The sequence below is a fragment of the Papio anubis genome, chromosome 7, assembly GCF_008728515.1.
Source record: "Papio anubis isolate 15944 chromosome 7, Panubis1.0, whole genome shotgun sequence".
NCBI classification, from domain to species: Eukaryota; Metazoa; Chordata; class Mammalia; order Primates; family Cercopithecidae; genus Papio; species Papio anubis.
Window position 1 is genome coordinate 29,395,338 of NC_044982.1, and position 13,178 is coordinate 29,408,515.

The 13,178-nt window shown below is 43.9% G+C and overlaps 1 protein-coding gene across 4 annotated transcripts in view; it reads left to right on the forward strand.

Annotated features, from left to right (window-relative positions):
* POMT2 (protein O-mannosyltransferase 2) overlaps positions 1-13,178 on the forward strand; it is a 47,424-nt gene that overhangs the window by 28,178 nt on the left and 6,068 nt on the right. For all 4 annotated transcript variants that reach the window (XR_004184846.1, XR_004184845.1, XM_003902100.4 and 1 more), the window contains 6 exons: positions 2,870-2,936; positions 5,452-5,521; positions 7,438-7,516; positions 8,603-8,754; positions 9,195-9,286; positions 10,356-10,432. Coding sequence is in view for 2 of the 4 variants with exons in the window: in XM_003902100.4 (XP_003902149.1) it covers positions 2,870-2,936; positions 5,452-5,521; positions 7,438-7,516; positions 8,603-8,754; positions 9,195-9,286; positions 10,356-10,432 (537 nt within the window). In the remaining 2 variants the exon portion in view is untranslated. The remainder of the gene's footprint in view (positions 1-2,869; positions 2,937-5,451; positions 5,522-7,437; positions 7,517-8,602; positions 8,755-9,194; positions 9,287-10,355; positions 10,433-13,178) is intronic.

Genomic DNA, 13,178 nt, shown 5'->3' on the forward strand with positions numbered 1-13,178 from the left:
GACCAAGGGACAAAAGTGTCTGGCTTTGTCATTGACCAGATCACTTAGCCTTTCAGTCTGTTTCCTCATCTGTAAATTGAGGGGATTGGACTAAATAATTACCTCCAGTGGCCCTTCCTGCCCTGCAGTTTAATGTCTTGTTAACAGGTCTAGATCTCTATTTTAGAATGTTTTTAAAGCATAGCATTTATAAAATTGGAAAATATAGAAAAGTATGAAAAAGAAAACAAAAACGACATGTAATCCCAGAAGATTAAGTGTTTATCTAAATGTTTTAATGTACAACATTCCGCTATAATTGGATACCTGTGTTCTTAGGAAATCTCATGGTATAAAAATCTCCATTGTCAAAACAAACATTTCAATGGGAAAAGGGGCCATGGACTGTACTCATGATAAAGAAATAATTTTTCTTGTAGGAATTTTAATCGTAATTGCTGTTGTAAAACAGACACACAAAGACTGCTCTGCTACCACACATCTACACATTGTAAAACAGACACTCAAATACTACTCTCCTACCACACATCTACACAGAGTACACACATAAGCATCATAGAACCTTAACTTCCTTGAGCAAATCCAGGCTGGATGGACGATATCGAACTTTTTCTCAGGAATGTAGAATTCATTTTAATTTCTTTATGAGCACCAAAACTTTTTAGCTTCTTGTGTATCCTTAATACCATTATCCCTAAGTTTTTTTTTTTTTTTTCCTGAGGAATGAAGCAAATACCACTCAAAAGAAGCAGCCATAATGCAGGCAAAATAATTTTTCCCCTCAATGCTAATTCTGAATCTCGTTGTAAGTACAGTCGTGCATCGGGGGGATACCGTCTGAGAAATAGGTCATTAGGTGATTTGATCGTTAGGTCAACATCGTAGTATGTACTTACACAAACCTAGGTGGTACAGCCTACCACACACTTAAGCTACATGGTATAGCTAATTGCTCCTAGACTACAAACCTGTATAGCATGTTACTGTACTGAACACTGCAGGCAGTTGGAACACAGTGGAACACAATGGTAAGTATTTGTATTAACTTAAACATATCTAAACATGGAAATGGTGTAGTAAAAATATGGTATTATAATCTTATGGGACAACCATCATATATGCAGTTGGTTGTTGACCAAAATGTCTTTATGTGGCATATGACTATAAATTGGTCATATTTTGTCCAGTTGGGGTTATAAAAACTCATTTGTAAGAGTTCTCTACTTGTTTACATAATTGGCATAATTGGATGTATCTAGTCTCTATCCTGGGAGCATTTATTTAGCTGCCCTGGTTTGAATTCTGTCTCCCCAACTCATGAGCTGTGTGACCTTGAGCAAATTACTTAACGTCAGTTTCCTTGTAAGTAATGTGGGGATAACCGTACTACGGCATAGAGCTGTAATGATGGTTAAATGAGAGAAGACTTGCCCAGGCAGGAGCGGTGGCTCACGCCTGTAATCCCAGCACTGTGGGAGGCCAAGGTGGGCAGATCTTGTACAAGGTCAGGAGATCGAGGCCATCCTGGCTAACACGGCAAAACCCCATCTCTACTAAAAAAAAAAAAAAAAAAAAAAAATCAGCCCAGCACAGTGCCTCGCGCCTGTAATCCCAGCACTTTGGGAGGCCAAGGCGGGCAGATCACGAGGTCAGGAGATCGAGACCATCCTGGCTAACACGGTGAAACCCCGTCTGTACTAAAAGTACAAAAAATTAGCCAGGCGTGGTGGCAGGCGCCTGTAGTCCCAGCTACTCAGGAGGCTGAGGCAGGAGAATGACATGAACCCAGGAGGCAGAGCTTGCCGTGAGCCAAGATTGTGCCACTGTACTCCAGCCTGGGCAACAGGGCGAGACTCCATCTCAAAAAAAAAAAAAAAAAAAGACTTGCCCAATGCTTAGAACAGTGCCTGGTAATAAATGGTAGCCATTTTCAGCATCAGCATTTCATGAGTCTTCTCCCATGTTGCTAAAAAAATGCTCTGAAACATTTTTTATGGCTGTATAATATTCTATCCCAGGACATACTATCATGTTAACTATCTTTCTGTTACTAGACAATCATACTGTTTCCAGATTTTTTGTATAAAATGTGAGTTAAATTCTAGGAGAGGATATCTGTGGAGCTTTTTAGTTTCATTTGGCCACATTATAGAAAATATAATAGCATGAATTTTTCATTTAGAAAGTTTGAGGCATGATCTTAATTACTTTTTTTTTTTCTAGATGGAGTCTTGCTCTGTTGCCCAGGCTGTAGTGCAGTGGTGTGATCTTGGCTCACTGCAACCTCCACCTCCTGGGTTCAAGCGATTCTCTTGCCTTAACCTCCCGAGTAGTAGGGATTACAGGCGTATACCACACCCAGCTAATTTTTGTATTTTTAGTGAAGACGGGGTTTTACCATGTTGGCCAGGCTGATCTCAAACTCCTGACCTCAGGTGATATGCCCACCCCGGCTTCTCAAAGTGCTGGGATTACAGGCATGAGCCACCACGCCCGGCTTTAATTACTTTGAAAATGCACTTAAATACTCATTTTGTTTTTGTGCTGAAGTCGATTATATAAGGCCTCATGGTTCCTCCCTCTAGAAGGCTGGATAGAACTTTTAGGACAAGATGCAGAAAGATACAAAGAGACAAAAAGGCTCTTGTGGGACAAGGCCTCTAAATGCAGAAGGAAGGAGAGAATTTCACTCACCAATGCTACATCTGAGCCCCATTGGGAAACATGACCCCTCAGGTTGGTGGCTAGGGATTCTGAAATTGGCTTAAGCAATGTTGGTTTGATGTTGATTGTTCTTGGCCAGCTGTGCTGATAGTGATGGTATTCTCCCTCCTGCCTCCTCTTCCCTCCGCCCCCACCCCCTACCCAGGTCACCACCTATTTGCACAAGGACTACAACAACCTGTGGATTATCAAGAAACATAACACAAATTCAGGTAATGTGGTCAGAGACTGATGCTTCTTGTGCTGTTACTCTCTCTGAGCCCTCCTTAAGATTTCTCATGCCTGCAAAAGAATGATCCTGAGATGGGCTTTGCTAACCATCTTTGACACCTTTACTTATCTCAATTATCCTTTTGATTATTATTTATTAAGCACCTACTGTGTTCCAAGCACTGTTGTTGGCATAGGGGATAAGCATTGAGCAAAACAGGTAAGAACTTGCTCTTAGAGCTGTCATTTTGAAGACAGATAGCAGAGCCCAGATTTAATCCAAGTAGAGGTTACTTGAGCATGTCACTGGGGGCTGGTGAGTGGCCCCACCAGCCACTCACCTGGTTGCTGCTGAGGGCACCTGGCTGCTGCTCTCATTTCTGACATAGAGCACACCAAACATTGCACACTGTAGCATGTGGTGCGGCTCAAGTTGTCTTGATAAGATAGAATTCTGCCCACTGCTCAGCCCTGGCCTGAGTCAGTCAGTTGGAGATCTGAGGGGCTACTAGTCCTGTGACTGGAATTTGTCTAGACTAATTCCTGGGATGTGACTCAATGCCTGCTGATCTGTTCCCAACTGGCCTGGGTGAAGTAACTCTGCAGCACACCTATTGGGTTCTCAGGGCTTTATGACAAGAGTAAGACTGGAGCCAGATCTTCCTTTCTTTGGTCAGACAGCTAGCTACCTGCAGGCTGTGCCTCTGCTGCAGCTGAGGAGAGAACAGAGGGCATCTTACACTCACCTTCCGAGCCTGTCATCTCTGCTGACGGTCTTGTGCCACAGGTATCTCTGTGACTCCTCAGCAAATCCCACCTGGCTTAGCCTATCCCAGCTTAGCTGCTCCTGGGCCTTTGTGGAGAAATGGGCAGCTACTCACCTAAATCCACCTCCTGTTATTGCCATGTAGGCTAGAAACGTGGTGTATACAACCACTTTGCATTCTGCTCCTTAGTAGGATAAATTATGACACCATTGGGCAGAGTCTGTTTCTATACCTTTATAATGGATATTGATTGATTCAGCAGGCCAAATGTGAGTGTTCTATCACAGTGAGGAGTTACGAGGGAAGACCAGTTTTACTTCCATCGTGTGGTCATGAACCGAGTCTTTGACATTCCTAGTCTGTTATTCTATTGTGACTTCTGAGTTAAGATGGTTGCATTTCATCAAAATGATTAAGGATTTTGTGGGAGCTTTATAGACTAGGGTCTTTGTGTTCTTGACGGCTATAAATGCCCCTCCTCACCAAATGCATATGAAATAAAGCCTCACTCCCTATTGACTTATTTGATTTGTCATCTTGCTAATTAATGCTTTTAAGAGACCCTAACAGTCAGCATGGAAATGGGCATCTCTTCAGTTGAGTTCTCTGATTCTCTCGAGAGCCAGTGATTTGCACTGGCAAATTTATCTTTCCTGACCTTGATCTATTTATAGTGTGTTGGTATCTCACTGTTTGGAACAGAAATTTGCAAGGATCCATTCTGTGTTGCTATGATTACTGCCAGCTCCTTTTCCATGTCATCACCTTTCTAGATCCTGATTGGTCTTGACTTTGAGATGATACAGAAGTGTAGTCCCTTAATCATTTCATCATTCTTCGCCTCACATTTAGCAAGTTTATTGCCAAAGACAAGATACTCGCTGGCACAATTGTCAGGGTTTATTTGATTTTGAGGAGAGTTGGGCAAGTGGTCATTTGTATGGAATTACTTTTTAGAAGACTATTATTACTACTAAAGTCTTATTATTCCCAGCTTAAGCTCCAGTGGGGCTTCAGTGCCTATTGGGTAAAGGCCACATTCCCGCCTGGAATATGCAGTCTGGCCGCACTTGTTCATAGCCTCATCTGTTCCCACTCTCCCCCACCCCACCCAGCTTTACGGTATGAAACCCATTTGCTATTCATCAAAGGAGTTTTTCTTCTTCTTCTTCTTCTTTTTTTTTTCTTTTTGGAGACAAAGTCTTGCTCTGTCACCCAGGCTGGAATGTAGTGGCATAATCTTGGCTCACCGCAACCTCCGCCTCCCGGGTTCAAGCAATTCTCCTGCCTCAGCCTCTCGAGTGGCTGGGACTACAGGTGTGCGCCACCACGCCTGGCTATTTTTTGTATTTTTAGTAGAGATGGGGTTTCACCATGTTGGCCAGGTTTGTCTCAAATTCCTGACCTCAGGTGATCTGCCCGCCTCAGTCTCCCAAAGGACTAGGATTACAGGCGTGAGCCACTGTGCCCGGCCAGAAGTTTTCTTCTTTCACACTTCTAGTGCCTTTTCCCCGCTTGTCCACCTGACAAAATCCTCCCTTTCCTTTAGGAGACTTTTGAAGCATTGTCTCTGGGACAGCCTTCTCTAGTCCCCCAAGACAATTTAGGGGTCCTTCCTGTCTGGTCTGAGAGTACCTGGTTATACCTCTAGCAGACACTACATGGTACTGTAACCCTTTACCAGTCAGTCCTTGATTAATACTAGCCTGGTAAGTGATTTTGGATATCAATCCTTGTTTATTTTTGGCAGATCCCCTAGACCCTTCCTTCCCAGTGGAGTTTGTAAGACATGGAGACATTATTCGACTAGAACACAAAGAGTAAGTCTATTTGCAGTTTGGATAAATAAATGGTATGGGCACCAAGGGGAGGCAGTTATTTTAAGAAGTAAACAGAAGTTAGATTTTGATAAGGCTCTGGTCAGTGGAGCAAGGCTGCAGTGCGAGAATAGGAGAAGCATTTTATGAAGGTGATGAAATTGCAGGCCAGCCTTTGCCCCTGCCTACTGGGGACCTTTCAGTTTCCCATTTCCTAGAGGAAAATTTGAGTTGCCCAAGGCTGCTGCTGCTTTTTTTTTTTTTTGAGACAGAGTCTCACTATGTTACCCAGGCTGGCCTCAGAGTCCTGGGCTCAAGCGATCCTCCCGCTTCAGCCTCCCAAATGGTTGCTATTACAGGCATGAGCCATCACACCCGGCTCCCAAAGCTGCTTCTTAAGTGGCTGCCTTTAGAAAGATGTAGGAGTCTGTTTCTGAGAATATGGCAAGCTAGCTTATTTAACCAGTGTTCTCACTGAAAATGACTAAAAATGCTGGAATAATATAAAGACTTCTTAAGAGCATAAAAAAGCTGACAAGATATTAAAGAGTTACCAGGCCAAAACCTAAGTGAAATGAGGAATCCAGAGAAATAAGTGAGACACTGAAGCCACTTTTGCTTTGATCCCACAATCTTGACTTTTGGCTGCCTCCTGAGAGAAGAGGTTTTAAAGTCAAACCTCTAGGCTCACCCAAAGTGGTAAATTTATTAAGTTATCCTTCCCCGTATTTGGAACCCCCAAAGGCTTAGGGTAAGGGTAAATCTGCCCTATGCACCTGTGCCCAGGAAAAATTACTTTAGGACCCAGCTAAGTGTTGGGGGTTGGGTAGTGAACTGTCCTTAGGTCCTGAGAAGTTGGAACTACCATTTGATCCTCACATGAACTTGGGGCTCAAATTCATGTCACCCGGATGATCTCAGAATCTCCAAGCCATGAATTTAAATGAACATGATCCTAGATTGGTCATGTCTCCTAGGTACATGGCTAAAAGCAAATGTAAGCCCTCTTTGGAGAAATTGTCATTCATTCCCATAAATAGTTTTTTAGTGACAATAGTACATGCCCAAAAGTAACAAAGCACACAAGAAAATAGGGCACTGTGTGCAAGAACAAGCTGAAATGACAGAGAGCAGGAGCAGACCCGTAAACATTTCATAGACTGGAATTATCAGATACAAATTTTTAAATATCAAGGGTGTGTGTGTGTGTGTGTGTGTGTAGAGAGAGAGAGAGAAGCAATTAGCTGTGGTTTTTTTCCGAGTCAGCTGGATTTTGAATACTTAAAATTTTTATTTTATTAAATAAATTTCATTTTGTCATTAATAAAAATTTATTGTAATTAAATTTTACTTTTGCAAATTTTCACAAATTTTATAATGAACATTTATTACTCGTTCCAGATAAAAGTGAGAGTTGTTACATAAAACTAAATAAATAAAAGCTAAATTAAACCCCTCTCATCCTCCACAGAAGTCTACTTAAAAAACCTGGTGATGGGAGCAGAAAGAGTAAGTGGCAGTGAGGAGGTTACCTAGCTCAGGCCATGCAGATTACAAGTTTTAATTTTTCCTCTCCTCAAACCTGCCTCCTAAGTCAGGCAAGCTAAGTGCTTCAAAGCTACTAAATGTGTGAAAGTCGCCCCCCACCTCCCTGCCAGCACCTAAAGTTAGCCCCTTTCTTGGCATGCCGTCCAGTGCTCCTACCATCTGTCTCTCCTGGTTTGGGCTCATCTCTTCTCCAGTTCTCATGATATTTCTTGAGAGTAAATAGGAAAAAAGTTCCTGATATGTTGGATTTAATAGTTCAGATTCTAATTTTTCTTATCCTGACAGATGACTCTGAACATCCTTGGTAAAAGAAGAAATGTTGCACATCTTCTTTCTATAGGATAATGACACTTCTCTCTTCTAACTTCTAGAACTTCCCGGAACTTGCACAGTCACTATCATGAGGCCCCCCTGACCCGGAAGCACTATCAGGTCACCGGCTATGGCATAGTAAGTAAGCAACAGGGGTGTGAGCAGGATGTAAAAAGTTATGGGCCTTGGCTCAGGGTTGTGTGGTGGGATATCTCCTCCCCAGAATTCTGGAATGTTCCTCAGGATAAGAGGCTGCACAGGGAGTCTCTTAACATTTGGGAGCTTTTTGGCTAGGCTTGTTGTGGGAAAAGCAGCCTATGAAGTCTGTTTGTCTCCATCTCTCTCCTCACATAATAACCATGCCATTTACATGTTTTGATACTTAATAAATATCAAATATGAATACTATTTGGATCTCTTTTAAAATCACCTTGGACATAGAAAACAAGGACCCACAATATGGCCCCCGACGAACATGTATGTTTATCTTTTGCCAGATCCCAAGTTCTCATTGGCTTTATTTTAAGTATCACTTCCCTGTTCTGCAGCTTTTGTATTTTACTACCTCAAAGAGATGCAGCTAATAGAGTAAAAGCTCTATGAGTACTTAGGGCTTTGGGAGTAACTGAAGACAAAAACTACTAGTGGAAAACTGTATACAGATTCTGGCCTTCAGGTGGATTTCCCAGCCCTCTTTCTGTTTGCTTATCCCACATTGTGCTAGGTCAAGACTGTGAATGTTCTGATCTTCTTTGTGGGCATCTTCTGAGAAGAATTAGACATACACGTCTTAATTTCCAAAGTGCGATAGCCAGGCCAGACCTTTCTGGCTTAGATGAGTGAGTACCTAGATGGCCAAGGTAATGGATGCAAATGGCCCAGATCTGTTTCTGTTGGCTCAGAGTGATGTCTTGAGTTTGATTGAAGGGCAAAGACATCTATTTAGAACTTGAACTCCAGTTCTATGAAGTGAAGAGTTGGACTTCTGGTTCCAGGGGTCATACTACTGTGTTTTGGTTGTAATAGTGAGTTTTGGGACAATGCCAGTCACCTGGGATATTTCTTTGGCCTTCTTGTAACCTCGCCCATCTCTATCATTGAGCCCGATTTGGTCTTTGACCTTCATAACATGGTGGCATCTGAAGGTGGCCATTTCCCTTTCTGACATATTTTCTCTAAAGTCCCCTCACTTTCTTTGTATTTTTTTCTTGGTTTTTGTGGCAGAATGGAACAGGGGACTCAAATGATTTCTGGCGGATTGAGGTTGTAAACAGAAAATTTGGAAACCGGATCAAAGTGCTGAGAAGTCGAATTCGCCTCATCCATTTGGTCACAGGTTGTGTCCTGGGCTCCTCGGGAAAGGTTCTGCCCAAGTGGTAAGTCTCTAGGGTTTTGCTGTCCCAATCAAGGGTCCTGATTTTCCTTTCACTCTACAAGGAGTATGCCAGAAGCTTTTCGTTTTCCCGTGTTCGCCTCCTGTCTGCTTGTTCTTAGTGGCAGATGGAGGGAGAGTAGGCATCGGGTATATTATGGAGCACAGAACTCCAGGGCAGCTTTCGTGTTTTATGTGTTCTGATAGTTCAACATTTTCACATCTGGCTGGTGCTAATAACTCTCTGGGTCTATGTCTCTTTCAAAAATGGGACTACTGTATGCTGGACTATCCTAGGATAGTTGTCCAACATGGAACATGAAGAAATAATGGCCACCAGGTGGAAAAGAGAAGGAGCCTGTGGATTTAAGAGCAGAAGACAGTGCTGCTCTCTGGTGGATTTCAGGTCTTCTGAGAGACATCTGTGACTTCTGCTTTTCACAGGGGCTGGGAGCAGTTGGAAGTTACTTGCACCCCATACCTGAAAGAAACCCTCAACTCTATCTGGAATGTGGAGGACCATATCAATCCCAAGTGTGAGTGAGGTCACTTTCTGGGCTGGCTCTGGAGGGAAACATGTATAAGAAACCCTTATCTTAGCAAAGTAAGCGTTTGTAGACTCTGCTATCCCTTCAACTTGCTGCTGTTTGTTCCTTGTTAACACTCTCTTTCTGGAGTTGTCTGTACCTACATAGCATACTCCTTTCCTTCTCATCTACTCCCTCCGTAAACTCCTCTCTGTAAAGTGGCCAGTGGCCATCTGCAGGTCCATCTGTCTCGTCTGCCTCTGGGCTCCTCTCTCCCCTGCACCATGGGCACCTCCCCAGCCTCCAGGCTTGGAGCAAGCTGGTACTTTCCCTTTATGCCTCAGTGTGGAGTCGCTTCCCCGTCCCCCACATATCCAGCCAACGCTTTTATAGAAAGTGACAAGCACAACCCTAATCTGTGCCCCACTCTCTACACCCAAGCTCCAATTTGATATTTCCACTGCATTGTCAGCTTCAACTCAGAAAGTATTTGGATTCATCATCTGTTTTCCTAAACTACCCACCTCAAGCTTATGTGTGCCTTCATTTTGTTCTTCCCACCCAATCTAGCCAAACCCACTAATCAACTAATTCAACAACTCTTGTATCAAGTATGCCAGGAACCATGTGGGGCCCTGTGGACATATTGGTGAGGAGACAGACTTGGTCCTTGTCCCGACAGCAACTGCTCCAGTGGTCCAGAATGATTCATTCCTCATTCCCAGGCCCTTCAAAGGGCCACAGTGACCGGGGGCTGTGCAGCTGTCCCTTATGCCTAATAGGAGAGCAGCATTTGAGCCAGTACCACAGTGAAAAGTGATGGTGCTGAGAGCTGTCGGAGGACCAAGCAGGTGAAGCCTCCTTGTCTGTTTCCTTTGCATTTCTCAGAATGCCTGATGAGTTCTTCATACAGCTAAGTAGATGATCAAGAATTGGGCCAAGCTTTCTTCTGTCTCTTCAACAGTTGTCAACTTATCAGCAAGGTTGCACTTGTATTCTGGTGGGAATGTGGGTACCATGGACAGACTGAGGAGAGAATGTATGACAAAGGCTTTTCTCCTGCCTTTTTTTCCCCTAGTGCCAAACATCAGCCTGAATGTGCTGCAGCCCAGTTTTCCTGAGATCTTGCTAGAATCCCACATGGTCATGATCCGGGTATGTGTCCCCTTCTCATTTCATGGCATCTCTAAGAGCTTTTGGGCAGCCATGACTTTGGATCACAAGTCAATGCCATGCTACAGATCCATTCCCCCTTGTGGAGGAATTTGAAAGCGTCTTCACTATGGCTTTCCGTGATCCTCAAAGGCATTTCCCTCACCACAGAATGAGGATGGTGGTAATGTTGATGATACCAGTGAATGCTTGTACAGCTCATGCCAGGCACTACGTGAAGCACTGTACATTTATCAACTCATCTGATACTTACTACAATCATGTGGAGGTTGCTGTCATTCCCAGTTACAGGAGAGGGAACTGAGGTACAGAGAGGTCGGGGAACTTGCCCAGGATCACACAGCTAAGTGTAGGAGGGAGATCCAGCCCTCAGAGCCAGGCTGGTAGGCTTTTAGTGTTACTGCTAGTTACCACTACACTCCTCCACCTCTAAGTGATCTGTAAATCTGTCCAAGTGGCAGAGCCCCTGAAAATCATAGTGCTCTTAGTTGAAGATCATGAGATCCTGATAGTTCATTCCATCATACGAAATCAGGATCAGTTAGGATGGATAGCTAATTTGAGTGTGTTGTTTATACGCAGCATGAAATCCCAGCCACAAGCCCACTCATATTCCTGGACAGAAACTGCTTAGGCGGGGCTTGGTTGATTCTTTTTTAAGATTTTCGAAGACATTGTTTGCGCTGTCTATCATTAGTGGCTGACAGCAGTTGTAGCATCAAAGGTTTAAGAAAAATTCAGAGAAGAAATCTTTAAATTGAGGAAATTCTACTCACTAGCTTAAATTTTCCCTGGCTGTCATCCTGCTGTTTAGTGGAAGAGCCCCTTATTCTGGCTTATGGAAAACCTGTGTTCTGCAGGAATAATGTTTAAGAATCACTATCTCAAGCCAGCTCTGTGATTATCCCTCTACCCACAGCACTGCAGGGAGGTGGAGCGCTTGTTATTTTTCCCCTGGTAAGCCACTGTCGAGTGGACTTTCCTGGAAGTGATTATGTAAGCAGTACTCAGGAAATATAGTTGACTTATTTCACCAGATTAAATTTTTAAAATTGAAATTTTGTCATTTTTGCACATTGGGAGGTGATGAGTTGACATTAAGCATCTCTGGGTCACTTCCTCTCTGACTCTCTGCTTGTAGCTGTCACTGTGGCCTGACGGCTTAGCTCTTTTGAACATGTGCCTGTCAGTCAGAATATCATTCTGGGCCTGGGTCAAATTTTAAGACTAAATCTAGGAATTTCATTTTGTCTTTCATCATCTAAGAAGTAGAGTCAGAGAAGAAAAGGGAAATAGGAGAGCTTTCTTATTCGGCCAACAAAGAGTCAGGGAGGGGAAAGAGATGAGAACACTGAGTCCAGACTACAGAAACTGCAGGGGCAGGGCTCTTCTGCCGGCTGAGTAGTGGCCCGGGACCTGGAGGAGAAGGCTGCCTTGCCTGGTGCAGTTGCAGGAATGAGCCCATCCAGATTTCAGCCATAGAGAACAACTTACAAGTACATATGCCTGTGAAGGTTGCAGATTTTTCTTTCCTCTCTCTCTTAGTTTAGCAACAGAGCAGGATTTCTCAGAGTTTAATGTCGTGAATAAGATTCCCTTGGCTTGGTACAGTTCTGACAGGAGTCCTTGGGTTTGGGACCAAACTGTACAACGTGAAGGAACTGGTTTCCCTCAGCAGCTGCTCCAGGGGTCCAGAATGATTCATTCCTCATTCCCAGGTCCTTCAAAGGGCCACAGTGACTCAGGGACTGTGCAGCTGTCCCCTTTGTGTCTGACGTCCCCAGTGCACTTTTGACCTTGGAGGCACAACCTCTCCACCATGCAGAGGCCTGTAAACTCTTCCCATCCCCTTGACAAACTGGATTCCTAAGGCACTGGGTGGCAGTCCACTGAACTTTCTGGATCTTTCTTAGGCTATCCCAGTGGTTCTCAGTTGAGGGCGATTTTGCCTCTCGGGACTTTTGGCTATGTCTGGAGAAATTTTTGGCTGGGAAACGGAGGGGCTGAGGGTAGGAGTGCTACTGGCATTCAGTGAGTGGAGGCCAGGAATGCTAAACACTCTACAATGCACAGGACAGTCCTCACAACAAAGACTCCTCAGCTCGAAATGTCGGGAGTGCTGAGGCGGAGAAGCTCCGGCCTAAGTCATGGCAGCTGACTCCCCTTCCGGGGAAAGGCCTTTCCAGTCTGTCCCAGTGATGAGGCTGACCCCAGTCCTAGTGGTTAAAATCCCGGATCCTGACCCTACTCCTTCCTGTTTTAGCAAAGACCTGGTTTGCCCTGTAGAGACAGGTTAGCAGATGTTCTTGGCTGCTGGATTAGGGAGGCTGTGTCTGGGTCCTTCAAAGCATGCATTGGGGTTGATTTCTCTCCCAGTAGATGAAATGTGTTCTTAGAGGGAAAAAAAAAAAAAAAACCAAACTTATTTTTTATGTATATAGCACAAGTGAGATGTACAGTATAAAGTATTAAAATGTCATGGCGAATGTTTAGGGAAACACTTGTCTAGAAGCGCTCCTGGTAGAGGGGCAGTAGTGGGAAAAAATGGTGGAGAAACACTAGGCTAACGTAACCTCTTCCAAGTCTAGGCATGCATGAGAGTTTCCACTTTTCTATTTGAAATTGGCCCCTGAAGGGAACAAATAGGTAAGCCTTATTTTTAAAAAAATTTTTTAAATTTTTTTTGAGACTGAGTCTTGGTCTTTTTGCCCAGGTTGGAGTGCAATGG